This window comes from Salmo salar, chromosome 27, assembly GCF_965601325.2.
Source record: "Salmo salar chromosome 27, fSalSal1, whole genome shotgun sequence".
In the NCBI taxonomy this organism is placed as follows: domain Eukaryota; kingdom Metazoa; phylum Chordata; class Actinopteri; order Salmoniformes; family Salmonidae; genus Salmo; species Salmo salar.
In genome coordinates, this window is record NC_138317.1 from 25,943,016 (window position 1) to 25,967,085 (window position 24,070).

The 24,070-nt window shown below is 42.8% G+C and overlaps 2 protein-coding genes and 1 long non-coding RNA gene across 5 annotated transcripts in view; 1 reads left to right on the forward strand and 2 right to left on the reverse strand.

Moving 5' to 3' along the window:
• Positions 1–12: 12 nt before the first annotated feature.
• On the reverse strand, positions 13–20,674 carry LOC106588773 (putative methyltransferase-like protein 24). Of its 3 annotated transcripts, none has more exons than XM_014178174.3 (5): positions 19,406–20,674; positions 5,151–5,249; positions 4,262–4,392; positions 3,503–3,698; positions 13–1,201 (listed from the first exon to the last, which is right to left on the reverse strand). In XM_014178174.3, exons 1-5 carry the CDS (start codon positions 19,673–19,675, stop codon positions 890–892), a joined length of 1,008 nt encoding a protein of 335 aa, XP_014033649.1. In that variant the 5' UTR covers positions 19,676–20,674; the 3' UTR covers positions 13–889. The 3 variants fall into 3 exon arrangements, with proteins under 3 accessions (XP_014033649.1, XP_014033648.1, XP_014033650.1); XM_014178173.3 differs by having other exon boundaries at positions 3,503–3,758; XM_014178175.3 differs by lacking the exon at positions 5,151–5,249 and having other exon boundaries at positions 3,503–3,758.
• On the forward strand, positions 10,110–15,182 carry LOC106588775 (uncharacterized). The gene is made up of 3 exons (XR_014382933.1): positions 10,110–10,597; positions 10,762–11,243; positions 12,970–15,182. It is a non-coding gene; the product is annotated as an uncharacterized LOC106588775 (long non-coding RNA).
• A 446-nt stretch (positions 20,675–21,120) lies between the features above and the next one.
• Positions 21,121–24,070, reverse strand: part of LOC123724005 (uncharacterized) — a 29,691-nt gene continuing 26,741 nt past the window's right edge. Inside the window, exon 3 of the mRNA XM_045709450.2 lies at positions 21,121–22,231. The gene's annotated coding sequence lies outside the window, so the exon portion shown is untranslated. The remainder of the gene's footprint in view (positions 22,232–24,070) is intronic.

A 24,070-nucleotide genomic window follows, 5' to 3' on the forward strand; every position in this document is an offset into this window, starting at 1 on the left:
ATACAAGACAAATGGGGTGTCAACTGTTTTTATTGCACTTGTAAAAATATGAAAACATCTTTGAAATCAATAAATGTCTTTACATTGCACATGTCGGCAGATAATCAACCCCACATAACACTGTGATTATAACACAAAGAAAGATTATATTCATGCTCAACTCACATAAGTAGATTATACAAATTTATAAAAAGGTACATAAAACCTTAATGATTAATAAAGCAAAGGTGACTAAAGTGTTTGAATGAAGGACTGGCGTTGACCCCTGATCGGTATTTCTGCAGTGCGAAGTCCCAGATAGAATAGATTACTTTATTACCATTCAACAGTTGTCAGGGGTGTGCTCAATGCCAAGCTATGCCAGCCAGTATTGCCTGTACTGGGTTAATAGAATAGGCAGGCTAATCTCTAGCTGTGCCTTGCTGGTTCCCAGAACTTTGGTGAGCCCACTGCCCAGACTTTTTTTTTTTGGCTGCTGGGAGGCTTCAATGAGGTTTTAGGTGAGGGACCTGCCTAAACCTTCAAAATAAAGCCCTGAACCAATAGGGAGTGGTTTTGGTTGCAACCGACTAATGGTTCCAGACCCTTCCACTGGGTAACACTGGTGTAGATTCCTTTTTTCACCACCAGAGGGACACACTGCAGTGGAATTTTACTGACTGACAGACAGTGACAGACTGGGCTTGTTCGACATTGCCTGCGACAGTGCAGGTGACTGCCGGCTGACTGATCTACAAATCACCTTGCATAATAAATAACGACTCATTATTACTTGTAGATCAGTCAGTCACAATTTACCCATGACACATCATGGTTTTGGTGATCTTGAACATAACCACTGACTATTCTGTGTGTGTGTGTGTGCGTAAGCCGTGCGCATGTGTTTGTCTCAGTGTATAGGCCCAGTGTTAACCCAGCTTAGTGTATAAGAGCTGTGTGCGTTGTCCACTTGGTGCCTTAGGACACTTTTTCCCGCCCCCGGAGAGCTATGGACCAATCGAAACCCAGCGTCCTGGAGCCCCTGTAGAACGCTGAACCAATAGCGGACCACCTCAGCCTCTGTCCCGCCAACCTCAAAGCCGGCCCACTGGAGGTGCACCGTGGCAACCAGGTGACGGATGCGCCCCAGAGTTCCGAGCTCTGCCCAGTTCTGCAGAACCCTCCACTCAGCACTCAGCAGGTCAGCATACAGGAAGTCCACCTGGGAAAAACAGACAACCATGTGTGTGTATATTTACACATCATTGGTCACAACACACTTTTGACATCACTAAAAAGCAGCAAAACAATGAAAAGACAGCTTAGGGCTATGTTTCATCAGTGTGTGTGTATATATACAGTATCTATGGCTCTTTGTTCTAATTATTACCATGCTCCAGAGCAGGCGAACAGAGCACAGCAATGGGTTTGGAAGGTCATTGTATGAATCCCATTCTTAGTGGGGATGACACCCCCAAATCTGCCCTCTCTTTATTTCCTACCTCCTATGCACTTGTGGAGATGTGAGAGGTTAGAGAAGAAATATGGAGAATAAAAGGAACATTCTACTATATTGCTTATACCTGTCCAATGGTCGAGATGTACACTGGGGCTAGTGCAGGGTTTTCCAAACTCAGTCCTCGGGACCCCAAGAGGTGCACGTTTTGGTTTTTGCCCTAGCACTACACAGCTGATTCAAATAATCAACTAATCATTAAGCTTTGATCATTTGAATCAGCTGTGTAGTGCTAGGGAAAAATCCAAAACATGCACCTCTTGGGGTCCCGAGGACCGAGTTGGGAAACGATGGGCTAGTGGGATCCATTTGGGAGAAGAAAGTGAATTTCACTCCCTTCCAGTGGTTACAGTGTGTAACTGCAGCAGTGGTGTGATTCTCTGTTGCTATGGTAGCCAGGGGCAGCTCATCCCTGTTGCCATGGAAACGGGAGTGCATGCAACTCTGTGAGTACTGTGAATGTTACATGTGTATATCTGTTGTGTACTGTAGTGTGAGTTACTGTATGTGTTGGTGTGTGCCTGTTTGAAAAAATAAATAAAAAAATAAGATTTATGCTTGATTTGACAATGTGGTCCGGAGGGTGTGACGCAATTGCGTAGCCTCTGGAGGCTTGCGGAGGCCAAATCGAGTTCCGTACGGTGATCCGTGCACCTCCAAAATGTTTTAACAACGCGGAGGGCTTCGCATAGTGCTGTATAGCTCCGCATTGACATGATTGGTTGATGGTAGGTAGGGGCTGTACATCCTGTATAAACAAGCTCACTTCCTTGACAACTTCCTTCACAACAAACATGCAGAACTTTGACGAAAGGCTATCAGGACAAGTTCACAATTTTTTTTTTGAATGGGAAGGTAATGGGGTTAGATGTGGTAAAGACGTCAATGGAATGCAGATGGTGGGTTCTGGATTAGCGCACAATGAACTACTCTAGGTAGGGCGTGGATCAGAAAACCAGTCAGTATCTGGTGTGACCACCATTTGCCTCATGCAGCGCTACACATCTCCTTCACATAGAGTTGATCAGGCAGTTGATTGTGGGCTGTGAAATGTTGTTCAATGGCTGTGCGAAGTTTCTGGATATTGGCAGGAACTGGAATACGCTGTCGTACATGTCGATCCAGAACATCCCAAACGTACTCAATGGGTGACATGTCTGGTGAGTATGCAGGCCATGGAAGAACAGACCTTTTCAGATTCCAGGAATTGTGTACAGATCCTTGCGAAATGGGTCCGTGCATTATCATGCTGAAACATGAGGTGATGGCGGCGGATGAATGGCAGGACAATGGGCCTCAGAATCTCGTCACAGTATCTCTGCATTTAAACTGCCATAGATAAAATACAATTGTGTTCATTGTCTGTAGCTTATGCCTACCCACACCATAACCCCACCGCCACCATGGGGCACTTTGTTCACAATGTTGACATCAGCAAACCGCTCGCCCCACAACACCATACACGTGGTCTGCGGTTGTGAGGCCGGTTGGACTGCAACAGCTCTGGTGGACATTCCTGCAGTCAGTTTGCCAATTGCACACTCACTCAACTTGAAACATCTGTGGCATTGCGTTGTTTGACAATACTGCACATTTTAGAGTGGCCTTTTATTGTCCCCAGGACAAGGTGCACCTGTGTAATGATCATGCTGTTTAATCAGCTTCTTGACATGCCACACCTGTCAGGGGGATGGATTATCTTGGCAAAGGAGAAATGCTCACTAATAGGGATGTAAACATAAGCTTTTTGTGAGTATCACATTTCTGGGATCTTTTATTTCAGCTCATGAAACATGGGACCAACACTTTACATGTTGCGTTTCTATTTTTGTTCAGTGTAGCTAGATGGCTATAGAGATTGAAGTGGTGCAGACTGATTTATTGGGTGAGTATGACAGCTCCCCGATGCGCAAGAACTATGAATGCTCTGACTTCTGCAGAGGCCGCATTGCCGTAAATGCTATATGGCCACTGCAGAACACGGATTGACCATAAATCGGCTTTTACCGTGTGATGTCCCAGAGTCTCCATGATGTCCTTGAGTGTCCGGGACCCGCTACACAGAACCCCCTTCTTCTTCTTCTGCTTGCGTCCTCTCGCTGTTCGCCAGTCCAGCCACGCCCGATACTGTCGGAACCCACCGAAACCATCGTCACGGTAACCACTGCTGGCTCTGTCACCATGCTGACCACTGGGGTCAAATCTGTGGACATCACAGGCCTTTGAGAGAGCCTCTAGAAACCCTGTATCACCCTCATCCATACTACACACAGAGACAGACGGAGAGAGAGTTGTAGATAAGAGAGAGATATATTTGAATGAGGAAGAGATTATAATTTGTTTAAAACTGTTTTACATTATTAACTACTTGTACAAGTTTGGGGGAGGGAGCATGTTTATTTAAGGAAGTGAGCTTGTTTATATAGGATGTACAGCCCCTTTATTTAACTAGGCAAGTCGGTTAAGATCAAATTCTTATTTACAATGACGGCCTACCCCGGCCAAACCTGGACGACGCTGGGCCAATTGTGCGCCGCCCTATGTGACTCCCAATCATGGCCGGATGTGATGCAGTCTGGATTCAAACCAGGGACTACAGTGACACCTCTCACACAGATGCAGTGCCTTAGACCGCTGTGCCACTCGGGAGCCCATGATGATATTGTAGAATGATGGTAACAAACTGTTTGGTTCACATTGCTATAGAATAGGCTATATTGTATTGAAGTTCCAGTGGCACGTTTACAGAGACACACATATACACACCTGAAAGAGTATGCTACACACGGAGGACCCTGGCTTGGCAGGCTCCAGCCCTCCACACACAGCAGCCAGAGAGCTCCAGGGGCCTGTGAAGCCTGGGACTCACCTGGTAGAAGCACCCGGGAACAGTTAACCTGCAGGGGGACAGGACAGAGTAATGAGGGGCCTGGCTGGAGGAGGAATGGAAGTGCTGAGTCATCATTAGGCCTAGAGGAAGTCATGTGACACAGACTTCCTGTCTGAGCGAGAGATGTTGGGAAAAATGCAGCCTGTCACCCCTAATCTGCTTTTTAGGGGGCTTTTTTCCACTGACCTCTCACATGTTGCTCTCCCTGGGTCAGAGGTTTTTAGGTCAAACATTTACGATGGTTAACAGTGACATGTTAAGTGTCTGGTCTCAAATACCACACTGTCATTACTCTCTGACCCTAGCGTCTTTGAAATATGATGAAATACCTCAGAACCTAGGCTGTATGTGTCAAGCCTCACAAAGTAGGAGTTCTGATCTAGGACATACCTGGGTTCAAGTATTTGAACAATCATTTCTAATACTTTGAGTGTTTGCTTGAGTCTGCCTGGAGTGCCAGACAGGCAGGCTTCGCCGTTTTAGGAGTTTTGTTATTGGTTTATTAAGCCAGGCAAGCTCACAGGCACACGTAGTTGATAAAATGTTGCAAGTATTTGAAACCCAGGCCTGATCTAGGATCAGTTTTATAATGAAAAATATTATATAATGAAAAAGATTGTGGACAGGAGGGACCTGATCCTAGATCAGCATTTCTACTCTAAGACGCTTCATGACTACGGCCCCAGGTCTGTTCTATACAGTGCATTTCTATCTGAATTATTTATGATGTGTGGGCCAAGGTGTAAAGTGGGCATGGCTATGTACCTGTGGTGTGGTAATGTAGGCAATGACACGTTCCAGCTCTGCAGTGAAGGAGGGCTCACCTGATGCCCACTGCTGCAGCTCAAACCCTCTACCTCTCTCCTGTGGGTAGACACACGTGTCAACAGGGTAACACATGCACACCACTCGCAATCACAAACACACATAAGCTGTGTTCGAATACCCATACTAACATACTGTATACTACATACTTAATGAGTATATACTACATGCTATTAGTTCATTTTAGTATACTGTAAACGAACAGTATACTTTCAGTTGAGTGTACTAGCGCTTCGACCGGTCTACAGGAAGTTGATGCTGTTGCTATGCAACTTCTTGCTAGCTTGTTAGCATACCTAACAAATTACTAGCTAGACATCTTACGACTTCATAAAAAATGTCCATTGAGAACGCACAATGACTATACCGCTTACAGTGCATTCGGAAAGTATTCAGACCCCTTGACTTTTCCACATTTTGTTAAGTTACAGCCTTATTCTAAAATGTATTTAATAGTTTTTTTCCCTCATCAATCTACACACAATACCCCATAAAGACAAAGCAAAAACTAGCTTTTAGAAATTTTAGCAAATGTATATATTAAAAAAAAAACTGATCACATTTACATAAGTATTCATACTCTTTACTCAGTATTTTGAAGCACCTTTGGTAGCGATTACAGCTGCGAGTCTTCTTGGATATGACTCTACAAGCTTGGCACACCTGTATTTGGGGACTTCCTTCCATTCCTCTCTGCAGATCCTCTCAAGTTCTGTCAGGTTGGATGGGAAGCATCGCTGCACAGCTATTTTCAGGTCTCCAGAGATGTGAGATCGGGTGTGACGGGTTCTGGCTGGGCCACTCAAGAAAATTCAGAGACTTGTCCCGAAGCCACTCCTGCGTTGTCTTGGCTGTGTACTTAGGGTTGTTGTCCTGTTGGAAGGTGAACCTTCACCCCAGTCTGAGGTCCTGAGCACTCTGGAGCATGTTTTCATTAAGGACCTCTGTACTTTGCTTCATTCATCTTTCCCTTGATCCTGACTAGTCTCCCAGTTCCTGCAGCTGAAAAACATCCCACAGCATGATGCTGCCACCACCATGCTTCACCGTAGGGACGGTGCCAGGTTTCCTCCAGACGTGACGCTTGGCATTCAGGCAAAGAGTTCAATCTTGGTTTCATCAGACCAGAGAATCTTGTTTCTCATGGTCTGAGAGTCCTTTAGGTGCCTTTTGGCAAACTCAAAGCGGGCTGGTGTGCCTTTTACTGAGGAATGGCTACCGTCTGGCCACTCTACCATAAAACCCTGATTGGTGGAGTCCTGCAGAGATGGTTGTCCTTCTGGAAGGCTCTCCCATCCCCACAGAGTAACTCTGGAGCTTTGTCAGAATGACCATCGGATTCTTGGTCACCTCACTGACCAAGGCCCTTTTCCCCTGATTGCTCCATTTGCCCAGGTGGCCAGCTCTAGGAAGAATCTTGGTGGTTCCAAACTTCTTCCATTTAAGAATGATGGAGGTCACTGAGTTCTTGGGGACCTTCAATGCTCCCAACATTTTTGGGTACCCTTCCTTAGATCTGTGCCTCACAAAACAGACAATTCCTTATGGCTTGGTTTTTGCTCTGACATGCACTGTTAACAGTGTGACCTTATGTAGACAGGTGTGTGCGTTTCCAAATCATGTCCAATCAATTTAATTTACCACAGGTGGACTCCAATCAAGTTGTAGAAACATCTCAAGGATGATCAATGGAAACAAGATGCACCTGAGCTCAATTTCGAGTCTCATAGCAAAGGGTCTGAATACTTACAGTTGAACTCGGACGTTTACATACACTTAGGTTGGAGTCATTAAAACTTGTTTTTCAACCACTCCACAAATTTCTTGTTAACAAACTATAGTTTTGGCAAGTCGGTTAGGACATCTACTTTGTGCATGACACAAGTTATTTTTCCAACAATTGTTTACAGACAGATTTTCACTTTTATAATTCACTGTATCACAATTCCAGTGGGTCAGAAGTTTATATACACTAAGTTGACTGTGCCTTTTAAACAGGTTGGAAAATTCCAGAAAATTGTCATGGCTTTAGAAGCTTCAGATAGGCTAATTGACATAATTTGAGTCAATTGGAGGTGTACCTGTGGATGTATTTCAAGGCCTACCTTCAAACTAAGTGCCTCTGCTTGACATCATGGGAAAATAAATCAGCCAAGACCTCAGAAAAAAAAAAAAAGTCTGGTTCATCCTTGGGAGCAATTTCCAAACGCCTGAAGGTACCACGTTCATCTTTACAAACAATAGTATGCAAGTATAAACACCATGGGACCACGCAGCCGTCATACCGCTCAGGAAGAAGACACATTCTGTCTCCTAGAGATGAACGGACTTTGGTGTGAAAAGTGCAAATCAATCCCAGAACAACAGCAAAGGACCTTGTGAAGCTGCTGGAGAAAACAGGTACAAAAGTATCTATATCCACAGTAAAACGAGTCCTATATCGACATAACTTGAAAGGCTGCTCAGCAAGGAAAAGCCACTGCTCCAAAACCGCCATAAAAAAGCCAGACTACGGTTTGCAACTGCACATGGGGACAAAGATCGTACTTTTTGGAGAAATGTCCTCTGGTCTGATGAAACAAAAATAGAACTGTTTGGCCATAATGACCATTGTTATGTTTAGAGGAAAAGGGGGGAGGCTTGCAAGCCAAAGAACACCATCCCAACCGTGAAGCACGGGGGTGGCAGCATCATGTTGTGGGGGTGCTTTGCTGCTGGAGGGACTGGTGCATTTCACAAAATAGATGGCATCATGAGGAAGAAAAATTATGTGGATATATTGAAGCAACATCTCAAGACATCAGTCAGGAAGTTAAAGCTTGGTCGCAAATGGGTCTTCCAAATGGACAATGACCCCAAGCATACTTGCAAAATGTTTTAAGGACAACAAAGTCATGGTATTGGAGTGGCCATCACAAAGCCCTGACCTCAATCCCATAGAAAATTTGTGGGCAGAACTGAAAAAGTGTGTGAGCAAGGAAGCCTACAAACCTGACTCAGTTACACCAGCTCTGTCAGGAGGAAAGGGCCAAAATGCACCCAACTTATTGTGGGAAGCTTGTGGAAGGCTACCCGAAACATTTGACCCACGTTAAACAGTTTAAAGGCAATGCTACCAAATACTAATTGAGTGTACGTAAACTTCTGACCCACTGGGAATGTGATGAAAGAAATAAAAGCTGAAATAAATCACTCTCTACTATTATTCTGACATTTCACATTCTTAAAATAAAGTGGTGATCCTAATTGACCTAAGACAGGGAATCTTTACTAGGATTAAATGTCAGGAATTGTGAAAAACTGAGTTTAAATGTATATGGCAAAGGTGTATGTAAACTTCTGACTTCAACTGTATATATTGAGGACTAATCTAAGGTGAGTTGTTTATTTAGCCAAATTATAACTACATTTTCGACTTGTGCGTGATGCTTTTAAATATTGTGGCCATTGCATCGGCACCTAGCTAACTGCGTTTCGCACTCGCTCTGTAACCAGTTCATTTTGGCGGTCTTGTAAGACTGGTCCTAGAACATGACAACATAATATTAGTGACTAGCTGGAATTATGAGTGGATTTTACTGGACTAATTAGGCCGTGTCCATATTCTGGGACAGTGAATGTGAGTTGAATAGTCTGTCTGCTGTAGTTTGGGACCTGCTTCAAGTAATATCAGAAAAGTTGTGGTCATGATCCAATATTTTCAAAATATACTTTGAAATGATCATTACTTAACTAAAGGATTATTGGTGAAATGTTTGTAGTCATCGTGATATAATGTGTCATGATTTGAAATACAAATGTAATGCTTTTCATCCATGCTGGCCTTATCTCCTAACTGCTTTCAGACCTAGTCATGCTGATCAGGGTGAAATTCAATGGTGAACAAAAATATGGCAAGATCATTAACCTGACACTTAAACCTTTTTGATTGGAAATAAATGTATTGTTTTCATACCAGTCAATCTGATTACTCGTACCATTACAATTGCAATTCTAATTGTAGGTTGTTGTCTTAATGTTTATCACAGCTTTCCTGAAATTTGAGGAAAGTTATTAGTTTATCAGAGGTAAAGCTGTATGATGGGTCTGGAACTGAAGTTAATGGGGATGGGTTTGAGGAGGTGGTGACACGGCCAGATCTTGGTGTTTTCAAGCTCACACTGAACAATGATGCTAAAGGTATGTGCTGGTTTTCAAGTCTTGGTTACTTGTGGCATCACTTTCAATATAACCATACATTTGACATGCCTGTATTGTTGTCTTTGTGTATTTCAGAATCTTCCCTGATGAGTCCTGTCTCTGCCAGTTCTATGATGGGTGGTTCAGACCATGAGTCGGATGATACAATCATTTTGAGCGAGGATGGAAGCCCCTCACGGAAGTGTCAAAGATCTGATGACGAAGCAAACAATGTAAGTTTGTAATTCATTCTTCAATTAACTTGTCATAAAATGGATTTCACACTGCTGTTTTTTTTAATTTATTTTTTACAGCTAATAGAGAGCATACTGAAGAAAAAGCCTGGTGGAGAGGTTGTCATCAAGGAATACTCCAAAACTAAAAGCCAGACGAAAGATGATCAACATTCTTGTTTCGGCAATGACAGAGACTCATGGGTAAGTTTAAAGGAAAGATTCATAACACAAATTGTTGAGCATTACTTGCTCCCATATCTGCTGAATGTTAAAAATGACTTCTGTATCAGTATCTCAGTCACATAATTGGTTAGGCTACTGCTGACCATCCACTGCTATTGGTAGAAGACTTCTCTTGTATCAAACTCGATGGGCATGATACTGATTCAAAAATCACTCCTGATATTTATCTGACTGGGGACCAGTGCTGCTTGTGGAGATTCTGATTGCCACCTAAACATAACATTATATTCTTGTCAGGACATCACCACCGTGCAGAGTGAGAGAAACGTTTGCACAAGGCATCGTCTCCTTGTTCCCATACCTGAAGGATCCCTACAGCGCAAAGGGCATCTGCGGTTAATTCGTCTGGTATGGTATCTGAGCAAATAGGACGTGGTTATTTGTTTTTTCTTTCAAGATTAGTAACCATGTTCATATTCTTAAGGAACATTTTTACGACCCTAATAGTGGAGAAGGGTACCTCTCGTATAGAATCAAGGAATTTGGTTTCATCAGAAAAACGGCCCACTCAACTATACTTTGGAGGGCCAACTGAGTCCGGTCCATCCACTTTGGCTACCCTGAGTGAAGACCAGTGCCGAGAGGCCATTTCTCTTATAAAGCATTCTTCTGATGAAGAAACGGAAGATGAGATTGACCTTTGAGTACAGGAAGAAGATGACCCACGACCCGAGTAAATGCTTCACCATCCTAACCCAATTTCCATGCTTTCTGGATGTGAAGGGCTTGGTAAGACTTAAAAAAAAAAAAAAACGTTTTAAGTTGTATAAATTGTGTTTAATCTCTAGATGCCAATTCAGGTTGGCCAGTAATAGTAGTTCAATTAATGTGTAGGCTGGTGATTTACTCAAACTCGTTTTGGAGGTTAAAGTGGAATGTTTTTGTCTTATTAGTTTCAGATTGAACAGGATTTTGTGCTGCTGTTTGGAGGGAACATCAGCCAAGTTTTTGGAGAGGTGGCCAACTATATTCAAGCAAAAGATCATCATGCTGTGTAAGACCCTAAGGAAGGCCCTAAGCAAGGCCCTAAGCAAGGCCCTAAGCAAGGCCCTAAGCAAGGCCCTAAGCAAGGCCACTCAGGGAGCTGAACTTCAGGAGCTGATCCAGATGGCTGAATCTGCAGGTGATGAGGGAGCTGACACGAATGCTGATGGTTAGATGATCGTAATTTATCATTTATATTTCAAATAACTCTGAAATGTTTATGTCACTGATGATGGAATGTACCATTTTAATCAGGATCTCTTTGTTTAGGATGGGAAGGTGACGTTTCCTCATCCTTCTCCATTTGATTCCTCCTTCATCACAAGGCTGCAAAAGACCAGGCAAGATGTCTGCATCCCAAGCTGAACAGCATCTTGTGATATTCCAAAAGGTTTGTATTGACATTCTTATTAATGGACAGTACTGCAGCCGTTATGATGTACTAATGATGGTGACATTCTTATTAATGGACAGTACTGCGGCCGTTATGATGTACTAATGATGATGACATTCTTATTAATGGACAGTACTGCAGCCGTTATGATGTACTAATGATGGTGACATTCTTATTAATGGACAGTACTGCGGCCGTTATGATGTACTAATGATGGTGACATTCTTATTAATGGACAGTGCTGCGGCCGTTATGATGTACTAATGATGGTGACATTCTTATTAATGGACAGTACTGCAGCCGTTATGATGTACTAATGATGGTGACATTCTTATTAATGGACAGTACTGCGGCCGTTATGATGTACTAATGATGGTGACATTCTTATTAATGGACAGTACTGCAGCCGTTATGATGTAATAATAATGGTGACATTCTTATTAATAGACAGTGCTGCGGCCGTTATGATGTACTAATGATGGTGACATTCTTATTAATGGACAGTACTGCGGCCGTTATGATGTACTAATGATGGTGACATTCTTATTAATGGACAGTCCTGCGGCCGTTATGATGTACTAATGATGGAGACATTCTTATTAATGGACAGTACTGCGGCCGTTATGATGTACTAATAATGGTGACATTCTTATTAATGGACAGTACTGCGGCCGTTTTGATGTACTAATAATGGTGACATTCTTATTAATAGACAGTGCTGCGGCCGTTATGATGTACTAATAATGGTGACATTCTTATTAATGGACAGTACTGCGGCCGTTATGATGTACTAATAATGGTGACATTCTTATTAATGGACAGTACTGCGGCCGTTATGATGTACTAATAATGGTGACATTCTTATTAATAGACAGTACTGCGGCCGTTATGATGTACTAATAATGGTGACATTCTTATTAATAGACAGTACTGCGGCCGTTATGATGTACTAATAATGGTGACATTCTTATTAATAGACAGTACTGCAGCCGTTATGATGTACTAATAATGGTGACATTCTTATTAATAGACAGTACTGCGGCCGTTATGATGTACTAATAATGGTGACATTCTTATTAATGGACAGTCCTGCGGCCGTTATGATGTACTAATGATGGAGACATTCTTATTAATGGACAGTACTGCGGCCGTTATGATGTACTAATAATGGTGACATTCTTATTAATAGACAGTACTGCGGCCGTTATGATGTACTAATAATGGTGACATTCTTATTAATAGACAGTACTGCGGCCGTTATGATGTACTAGTAATGGTGACATTCTTATTAATAGACAGTACTGCGGCCGTTATGATGTACTAATAATGGTGACATTCTTATTAATAGACAGTACTGCAGCCGTTATGATGTACTAATGATGGTGACATTCTTATTAATGGACAGTACTGCGGCCGTTATGATGTACTAATAATGGTGACATTCTTATTAATAGACAGTACTGCGGCCGTTATGATGTACTAATAATGGTGACATTCTTATTAATGGACAGTACTGCGGCCGTTATGATGTACTAATAATGGTGACATTCTTATTAATAGACAGTACTGCAGCCGTTATGATGTACTAATGATGGTGACATTCTTATTAATGGACAGTACTGCGGCCGTTATGATGTACTAATAATGGTGACATTCTTATTAATAGACAGTACTGCGGCCGTTATGATGTACTAATGATAGTGTTTGTTTTTATCGTCTTCAGGCAGGAACCAGTATCCAGGAGCACCATGATGCGATTGGCCAGAGCCGCCAACCATATCTTCTTGCAGTCGGGACCAGGAAGAGCAGCATCCATGCTTACTTCATCATCCTGGACAAGAGCGCCTTGCAAGTCAACGAGCGCTCTTGGTGCTTCGATGAGCTTTTCAAGACTCACTTTGTTTTTGGTACTGCTTACAATACAATGCTGAGCAACATGTCCACCTTCATAAGACAACTGTGTACATCATAGACATTGGGAAGGTTAAGGAGACTCCAAGGGTTTCTGAGCTCAGAGCTAGACTCCTGCACTAATGTATTTGGTCCATTTTCAGACTTTAGGAAGCATTTGAACAAGGCACAATCCGGAGACTGTCAAATGCTAATACAGCCGTTGATGATCAACCAAGTAATGCTGATTTTCCTTCAAATTCTAGTTGTAACCATGTACCAATATCTAACAAGAACACACTTGATGTGCGTGCGTCTGCTATTGCACAACTGCAGGCTGCAGGTGTAGGTCAGACTTTAAATAGTTTTGTATCTTCCACGGCAGAAGAGGTTCAAGAGATACAGGGTCAAGCTAAAGCGACTGCTCTTACATGTATATCTTCAAAAGACACAAATTGTCAGAAAAATACATTATTTTCAGGATATTGAAAATCCTTTCACATTTGTTGAATTCAGTATCAAAACGACGTGCTTATTTTATACAAAAATGAGGAACAGTTCAACCAGTTGAGAAAGTCCTTGGTGTTAGATTTGACAACTGAAGAAACAAAACTACTGGAACTTATGATCAAACCGTCATAACTGATACATTTTCTTATGTTCCAATTCTCCAGACGTTGCAGTCAATTCTGAAGAACCCAAACACAAGTGGCATGTTTAACTCGGGGCACAATTTTAAAGATGGAGTTTACTTTGATTTGAAAGATGGACTATACAGTCATGGCCAAAAGTTTTGAGAATGACACAAATATTAATTTCCACAACATTTGCTGCTTCAGTGTCTTTAGATATTTTTGTCAGATGTTACTATGGAATACTGAAGTATAATTACAAGTATTTCATAACTGTCAAAGGTTTTTATTGACAATTAATTGAAGTTAATGCAAAGAGTCAATATTTGCGTCATTCTCAAAACATTTGGCCACGACTGTACACAGAGAGGAGGAATCGTCCACCTGCACTCAAATTGGATGATGGGAGCAATGATTTGGGTCTAAATGCTGTTCAGTCTTGGTGTCTTCTCCGTAATTCGCCATTGATATTTGGTGATCTGGTACAGAAAGATGATAAATACTGGCAGCTGCTTCTGTTACTACTACTGTTACTACTATTGTGTTTTCTCCTATACTAACAGAGGGCATGACTATCTATCTGATGCACTTCATTGCTGAACATCATAGGCTTTTCAAGTATTTGTTTCCTGATAGAAATCTGTTACTGAAACACCACTTCATGATACATTATCTCGTTGTATAGGGAATATTGGGTTCATTCTTCAGTCATGGTGTATGCGCTATGAGGCAAAACATTTCTTTAAAAAGCAACTGAAGTTTTAAGAATGTCACTATGACCTTAGCCAAGAAACACAAATGACATGGCATATAATTGGGAAACCTTCAGCCAGGATAGACTAGCTATAGGTCCAGGAAAGATGTCAAGGCTCAATGACCTGAAAGAAAGCCATGAGATTGCTGCCAAGTTGAATGTCTCAGGGCACACAAATGTTTAGTCAGTTAAATGGGTAAAGCCCCATGGTACAGAATATCATCTTGATTTGGTCATATGTGGTGAAGTAGTCATTGAAATGCCAGTATTTTACAAAATTAAGGCTATTGTTCTGAAAGAGGAAAATGTTTTTTTAGGTTGGGTCAGCTCTTGAAACCTTATGTTTTGATGATCATTTGCATGCATTTAAAGTTTTGAAGCAAAGTCCACCATGCAAGGTATTTCATGTAAATAACATAATGTACCACAAACCTTTTGATTTGCTCATGTCATATGGAGCAAGGGATTCTTTTGACTAGATTCTACTGTCACTTGATAACAGTTTAAGCCAGGGCTGGGACTTATGGTTTGGTCATAATAAACATATTTGAATGTTGAAACCGCTTTGATTGAGTTTATTGTGAAATTCCAAGTGCTTTTACAAAATCTAATTTCCATTTACATGGGGGAAGAGTAAACACATTAACACTGAATAGAGTAAACACATTTTTACTCTAGGAGTCACCCTAGATCAACACTAGTGAGTGTCACCAACACTCAGTGTTGATTACCTCTTAGTGTTACATTTGATCAACATCGGCCAGTGTAGTGTTAACTTTTTGCACTCCTCAGTGTTAAATCAACACTAGAAATGTAACACTTGGATCAGCGTACTTTTTACTCTGTGTATAGTGGGACCATATGTACTCGCTGACAGTGTTAAATTTAACACTTTCAAATTTACTGTGTAGAATGAAATGAAGGGAAAAGGTGAGAAGAGTGCACAAATGAAGGGAAAAGGTGAGAAGAGTGCACAAATGAAGGGAAAAGGTGAGAAGAGTGCACAAATGAAGGGAAAAGGTGATAAGAGTGCACAAATGAAGGGAAAAGGTGAGAAGAGTGCACAAATGAAGGGAAAAGGTGAGAAGAGTACACAAATGAAGGGAAAAGGTGAGAAGAGTGCACAAATGAAGGGAAAAGGTGAGAAGAGTGCACAAATGAAGGGAAAAGGTGAGAAGAGTACATAGATGTAAGAAATACGTGGATGCTATAAATGTCAGTTCTGTTAACGTGTAACCAGGGGTTTATTCATTCTGTTAAATGTTTCTTAAACTGAAGTAAACTAAAAACGGGGACAAACATACCTGAATTTGTCCAATACAAACTCTCGTTTGCAACTGGTGTACTAATGATTACACCCTAGATCAGCTAGATGCAGGCGAGGCTGTGTCACTGTCACATTTTCTCTCGACCTGTGTGCACCTACGTTGTAATCTTCCATTCATAGTTTGTAGCAACCTCATGTTAGGGAACATTTGAGTATCATGTAGTAGTCTAAACCTATCAATGTTACATTGAGCTGAGTGAATGGAATATGGATGACAGTCATCTAAGAAGGCTGTAATAGAAATAAGGCCATGCTCATAAAACAAACATTGCCCTCCATCTTAAAACGGCACAGACCGCCACTGACATACCGGTACATACAAGCAGTGGTGACCCGTCATTCAGTGCAGGTGGGGCAGAGCACCCTCTTGTTTTGAGCTCTACCTGTTTAGCTGAAAAAATAAATAGTTTTGCCTGTTTTTTTGGCATTAATACATGTCACATGAGTTTGCAAACAATGTAAAAAAATAAAATAAATGTAGTTACTCAAGAAAGCAATGTGGCTTTATTAAGGCAGCTCCAAAATGCAGGTGTTTCACCCTAGCTCAGTGCTTTCTGTGGTGGTGGGGCAGCCAGCAGAAAATACAGAGCTTAGGGGTTGGTAATGTTCTCTAGTTGCACCATGATTGGCTCAGTGTTCTGTCACTCATGTAGACCCTACGTCACTGCAAATTCCACAGGGAGAGCTCAAATTCCAGCCCCTTGGGTGCTGCCATAGTTGCATTAGAAGTGCCCATCCAAGAAGGCTCAAGGTCATTGGCCACAGATAAAATGTCAAATCACATTATATCTACCGTAGCTTTGGTTGGACTGATCATGTCAACATCATACTTTCAAAATCTTAGCTAGCAAACTAGACAAGCAGTCATCATGAATCAAGTCGACAATCTACTGGCAAATCCTTTTCAATCCTTGTCATATGAAGAGAAATTCTAGATAAAATGTATAGGTTCTCATCGGCCATTGGACATAAACATTACACAACAAGATGGAAATCGCAAATTCAACAATGAGTGGTTTGGAAGGAATCAGTGGCTAACTGCAAGCATTACAAAGCAATCAGTAGCCTGATATTCAGTGGAGTGGGTGGGTGTGTGTGGTCCAAGTCTGGGTTTTAGGGTGTCTTTTCCAAGCTTAAAAGGATAAACATTCACATGCAACACCACAGGCCAGAAAAGGTTGAACACACTGGCCCTGCTGTCAATCCAGCATGACTTCTGCTGCGTTCAAAACAACTGGAAACTCGGAAATCTCAGACTTTAGTGAGTTCAAAACAACTGGGAAAATACGTTTTGAACGGTCATCCAACTCAGAATTGCAAGTCGGGAACTCTGGCCTCTTTCTAGCGCTCCGAACTGAAGATCACTAACGTCATGATTCGATTGTTTTTTCCGAGTTCCGAGTTGTCTTGAAAGCACCATAAATCCAGAGAATACCAGACTTTGATGACAAAATTTGCACAAAAGAAGGACCGCTGCACCACCTTCCTGTTCAAGTGAACACAGAACAACAAGGTGAGTCCAAACATGTCTTGTATGTTGCTGCTTAAATTATGTTATATTCCAGGGAGCTATGTATACTGTAGCTAAGAAAGTAATACTAAGTGTATGTTGTGTAGCAAGTTGTTAGTAGCCCATGTGCCTCACCATAATAATTTGGTCCCTTTTCCCCTCATAACTTAGCCTACTGTTACATTTACATTTTAGTCATTTAGCAGACGCTCTTATCCAGAGCGATCTTACAGTAGTGAACGCATACATTTCATAATTTTTTTTCTCCGTACTGGTCCCCCGTGGGAATCGAACCCACAACCCTGGCGTTGCAAACACCATGCTCTACCAACTGAGCCACACGGGACCTGTTCTGACTTGGTGGTGCACATGTAGCCCATAGCCTCTTTTAGAGAAATGTAATTAAAATATTGTAAGAGCTTTCATTGTCTGCTTATATGCCCCCTTTATTTATCCTTCGGTTCTGACTTGGTGTACAGGGAGAATACTGTAAGAACGGCCCATGTTATGAATTCTGTTGCTGTACATTTTAAAAGTCCTGAACAAATAGTTATATTGACTACGTCTGTCCTAGCTCGCTCATTAATGTCTTAATCGAAATTATGGATTGCCTCTTATCAGCTTAACGTCCGCTTATGCCATAGTTTGTACATCTCCATAGAAACCATGTTTTTTAAAGCAAGTCAGCCATATCAGCTATGTTTTTTTAAAAGGCAGTAAATGAGACTGAATTAACTATTTTGCTGCCAGACGAGGCTCCGCTGATAGCCAGGTGTAGCAGTGGTAAGGTGTTGGGACTGCTGTTGGGACAGTTTTATGCAGGCCCTAACAGGTTGTGGGCACTGTTTGTCACTGTTATTGTGCAATTAATGTATTGTGTTGTGTAGTGGCTTTCCTGGCATGCATCTAAAAATAATTGGGGGTGGGGACTTTGCCCCACCAAGATTTACATAATAAAATCGCTGCATACAAGCAACGGCTGTAATGATATGCTATGCGGTTCGTAAGGCTACCGTAGCTAACAAATTGTCAGCCAACATAACGTGTAAAGTAACTTATTTGAAAACGCATTACTTTATTACATTGCTCAACATTTTCTTAACATTTTGTCATAATTAGTTAAAGCTGTGAATTTGTATCCACTCTCGTCGGACTCCTACTGCATATTTTCCGCCATTTTTTTATCTAAAAATGTTGTGAAGCCACGCCCATTTTCTGAAGAATTTCCTTATGGGCCCAGAAAGCACAGAAATAGTGTCCACTGCTTGTATACTTCATATTTTGGCGAATGTAGTACAACATCCGGGAACTTCTGCCATACTAACTATCCATACTGTGACCAATAAGCATACTACATAATCAATTTCTGTCACAAATAATACGGTCAGTATGAACATTCAAACACATGTCAGCTCAGTATTTGTAAGTTAATAAAATGTAAATGAAACACACACATACTCCATAGGTGTCAGTGGGAGTGGAGATCAAAGAGCGGAGAAGAAGAAATCATGTAGAGGAATGTGTGTGCCCGAGCGTGTGTTGGCCCCTCAGGTATGAGAGATGTACAGACAGGTCAAGGGCTCTGACTCCAGCCCTGCTAGTGACATGCATGCCTGAGGCATACTAACACACACACACATATACACACACAAGCACACAGCCCACCCCACCCTTGGAGACCACTGTGGTCACCATGGCAACCCAGGAAGGAGGAGGGAGAGGAGTCTATGATGACTCACCAGACTGACTAGGAGCTAGCCTTAGGAGGGGAGAGAGAATTAGAGAGCCAAAGCGAAACATCCTAAATGAGAGAGGGGGAGATGATGATGGGGGATTGCCAGGAAAGGAGGAGAGGGGGGTGAGTGGAGAGATGGGGGATGTATTATTGAAATACCAACAAAAATGAGCAGCTGAAACCTGCTCCTCCCTGACCACTGATCACTACTGCTGCAGGACAGTTGCCACTGTCACTGATCGGGGGTCAGTCTGCCCTATCTTGTCCTCGTCCCAACTGTGTGTGTTTGCGCGCTCGTAGTTTGCTCTCACCCGGTCACCAATGGGCATCTCGTTTTCATCTTCGTACCCGCGGCTCGCTCCCGTCTCATCCCGTAAAAAATCCAATGATCCCGTTTGGCGCGCGCTCCTTCTCTCCGGTTCTATGCTGATCACCGTGAAGGCGACCCCGTCTTTAAAGGCCCCGGGGCTACCTGCGTGGTCTGCTCGCGGCAACCGGAGCCCGACCAGGAGCTGTAGCGCGAGTAGAAACATCGGGATAATTAACAGCAGCACGCGCTGCACACCGCCACCGGCTGACATGCCTCCTCCGGGAAACCGGTGAGCATCTCGTGCCTTTGTTCTCCTTCCCAACTGGACCGGCCTGGTGCCTCGTGGGAGTCAACTGACCGAATGGCTGCTGCGGAACTGTGGGGAGTTAAAAACAGTAGCGTGAAACAGTCGGTTGCCTTTGAAGAACTCCGCTTCCCTTTGTTCTGCCCACTTTCAACTGGAGGCTACAGATCCGTTCTCCTGCTCTGTGACCAGCTGGAGGGCAGGGTGGTGACGCAGAGCTCCAGGGTCAGTGGCCGATTGGTTGAAATCGAGCCTATTACGGTATTTTTAGAAGTCTGTTTCTCACAGAAAAACAGACCAAACTCCAAACAGGACCTTTATTAGCCCATGGGCGTTCTCATCAACAAGCTGAGTGAAGTCTCATGGGAATTACGGAATAGAAAAGTAGCTGGGCCATGGTAACGGAATTACACTGAGCCTCACTTAAAAATGTATACCAAACAAACACCATTGATTTCGAAGTTTAAAAAAACCATACAACTCTATTAATAAAGACTACTTTAAACAATTTCCACTGAGGATTTTACAAAAACAAATTTACAGGAAGATACAAACTTTGAATCTACACAGCTTTTACATACTCTTTTTGTATTACTGTATAAATAGTTCAGAAGCCATTGTGCATAGTCACATGTTCTGATCTACTTTGAAATCAATGGAATATACATTTTAAAGTGAAAAATCGGGGGCTCAGTGTAATTACTTTACTGTGGAATCTCTAATCTCCCATCACTGAACAGTCCCCCCCTTCCTGCCCTCTCCCGTCCACTCTCTCTCTCAACTCCTTCCTTTCTCACCCGCCCTCTCTCTCCCTCTCCTAGTTGTCCCATAGACTAACCCCTCCCCCTCCCCTTCCGTCCAATCACCAGATGAGGAACATCACTCTGTCCAGTCAGGCTGTTGACAAACTGCTTCATATGTAAACACAGTCAAATATACAAATACAGTAAAGCCCTTCACAAACACACAATACACACACACCACACCATACACACACACATTGGCAGACTATCCAGTGGATATCCAGTGGGTGGGGAAGCATGACTGCCCCCCAGGGTTTAAAGGCCCTCTCAGGATTCATTTTAGACTGGACTTATGAACAATGTAGCCAGTCTTTCTCCTCTTTCATCCCAGTCTCAATCCCATCAAGCTTCTGTTTTCCTGTCATCTTTCTATTTCCCCTTGTCCCTTCCTCTCTCTGTGCCACTCTCTTAACTCCCTTTCTTTCACTCCTCCTCGCTCACCCTCCCTCTCTCGCCTGCCTCCTTCCCTCCCAGCCGTGTCCCTGTCTAAACTCGCTCCCTGCACTGCATGAACAGTGCTGAATACCAAGGAGCACACACACACACACACACATATCACACACACACACATCCCTCCCCCACCCTATAAAGCATTAGGAGTCCAGGCAGTTCACCAATGGCCAGATCAGAATGTATTGAAATATTGCGCTGTAGATACATCATGACATTAACAGACATATACAACTGTTTATCACAAAAAACACCAAACAACACGAGACCACAGAAAAAAGGAGTGAGTAAAAGAAGGAAGAGAAGCCCTGTTCATCCATCCACCATTTCAAATGTAGAGCTCTACCCCTTTAGACCCCAAACACACACATACATACACACACAAGTCCATCCGCGTGGTTACACACACACACACACGTCAGTCTCTTTGGGGTCAGAGTGTGTGTCGGGTCTCTTTCCCTCCTAGTAAAAACAGTGAAACACAGGATGTAGTGTCTCCATGCTGGAGTCCTTCCATCAGAGCAGAGACCATGGCAGAACTTTAGAGAAACGATGATGGAACGTTGTGTAGGGCTGTTGTAGCACAGCTGTGGTCAGGGGTGGACTTGGACCAGAAATTGGCCCTGGCATTTCTAACACATAGGCCCATTTCTTATTAGCCAAATAGTGATCTTTTTGCGTGAAAAAAAGTTAGATAGGCCCACTGGGCTTAAAATGGACCAGCCCATCTGGAATTTGCCCAAAATGCCAGATGGCCAGTCCGCCCCTGGGTGTGGTTGTGGGTCTGTGGTCCTGGCTAAAAGCCTGAACGTTAGAAAACACTGATGGAACATTAGTAACGTTGTCTTAACTGTTTCAATGTTGTGGTGAGGTTATGGGTCTGTGGCTGGAGTTGGAGTCTATGTACAGATGCTGGTAATTCCGAGCTGATGGTGTAGTCCACTTCTTTCATATAGCACACACAGAGCGAAGGGTGTATGGTTTCGTGGATATGGGATTAGTGTGTTTAGCGTTGGGGGCGGGACTTTTCCATTAGACCCCGCCTCTCTGTTCCTCAGCGTCTGTCACTCCTCCCACAGCTCCTCTAGGCCACTCCCTCTTTCCAGCTGTGTCTCTGTGTGTGTTGCAGTTGGCTTTTGATTGTCATAGCTGGAGAACTGAAGATCTACTGTCCAGAGTTAGCAGATCAATTCTGATCCATCATCTTGTCTCTGAAAGTCTCTCCTTACAAAAAGTTTACAAATCTGAAAAAAGTTGAGATTTAATGCACCTGAAAGAGAGAGAGAAACCGTAATTATGATGTGATTGTTAGACAGTAAAACCTTTACATAGCTAAATGGATGAAACAGATGTTAATACATGTGGTATTAACATTGGGTCTTCTGTCTAACCCTTTAGTAGAGAGAGAGTAGGTCCTCTTGTGTCTAACCCTTTAGTAGAGAGAGAGTAGGTCCTCTTGTGTCTAACCCTTTAGTAGAGAGAGAGAGTAGGTCCTCTTGTGTCCAACCCTTTAGTAGAGAGAGAGAGAGTAGATCCTCTTGTGTCTAACCCTTTAGTAGAGAGAGAGTAGGTCCTCTTGTGTCTAACCCTTTAGTAGCGAGAGAGTAGGTCCTCTTGTGTCTAACCCTTTAGTAGAGAGAGAGAGTAGGTCCTCTTGTGTCTAACCCTTTAGTAGAGAGAGAGAGAGTAGATCCTCTTGTGTCTAACCCTTTAGTAGAGAGAGAGTAGATCCTCTTCTGTCTAACCCTTTAGTAGAGAGAGAGAGAGTAGGTCCTCTTGTGTCTAACCCTTTAGTAGAGAGAGAGTAGGTCCTCTTGTGTCTAACCCTTTAGTAGAGAGAGTAGGTCCTCTTGTGTCTAACCCTTTAGTAGAGAGAGAGAGTAGGTCCTCTTGTGTCTAACCCTTTAGTAGAGAGAGTAGGTCCTCTTGTGTCTAACCCTTTAGTAGAGAGAGAGTAGATCCTCTTGTGTCTAACCCTTTAGTAGAGAGAGAGAGAGAGTAGGTCCTCTTGTTTCTAACCCTTTAGTAGAGAGAGAGTAGGTCCTCTTGTGTCTAACCCTTTAGTAGAGAGAGAGAGAGAGTAGGTCCTCTTGTGTCTAACCCTTTAGTAGAGAGAGAGTAGGTCCTCTTGTGTCTAACCCTTTAGTAGAGAGAGAGTAGGTCCTCTTGTGTCTAACCCTTTAGTAGAGAGAGAGTAGGTCCTCTTGTGTCTAACCCTTTAGTAGAGAGAGAGAGAGAGTAGGTCCTCTTGTGTCTAACCCTTTAGTAGAGAGAGTAGGTCCTCTTGTGTCTAACCCTTTAGTAGAGAGAGAGAGTAGGTCCTCTTGTGTCTAACCCTTTAGTAGAGAGAGAGTAGGTCCTCGTGTCTATCCCTTTAGTAGAGAGAGAGAGAGAGAGAGAGAGTAGGTGCTCTTGTGTCTAACCCTTTAGTAGAGAGAGAGTAGGTCCTCTTGTGTCTAACCCTTTAGTAGAGAGAGAGTAGGTCCTCTTGTGTCTAACCCTTTAGTAGAGAGAGAGTAGGTCCTCTTGTGTCTAACCCTTTAGTAGAGAGAGAGTAGGTCCTCTTGTGTCTAACCCTTTAGTAGAGAGAGAGAGTAGGTCCTTGTGTCTAACCCTTTAGTAGAGAGAGAGTAGGTCCTCTTGTGTCTAACCCTTTAGTGAGAGAGAGAGAGTAGGTCCTCTTGTGTCTAACCCTTTAGTAGAGAGAGAGTAGGTCCTCTTGTGTCTAACCCTTTAGTAGAGAGAGTAGGTCCTCTTGTGTCTATCCCTTTAGTAGAGAGAGAGTAGGTCCTCGTCTGTCTAACCCTTTAGTAGAGAGAGTAGGTCCTCTTGTGTCTAACCCTTTAGTAGAGAGAGAGTAGTTCCTCTTGTGTCTAACCCTTTAGAAGAGAGAGAGTAGGTCCTCTTGTGTCTAAACCTTTAGTAGAGAGAGTAGGTCCTCTTGTGTCTAACCCTTTAGTAGAGAGAGAGTAGATCCTCTTGTGTCTAACCCTTTAGTAGAGAGAGAGAGTAGGTCCTCTTGTGTCTAACCCTTTAGTAGAGAGAGAGTAGGTCCTCTTGTGTCTAACCCTTTAGTAGAGAGAGAGTAGGTCCTCTTGTGTCTAACCCT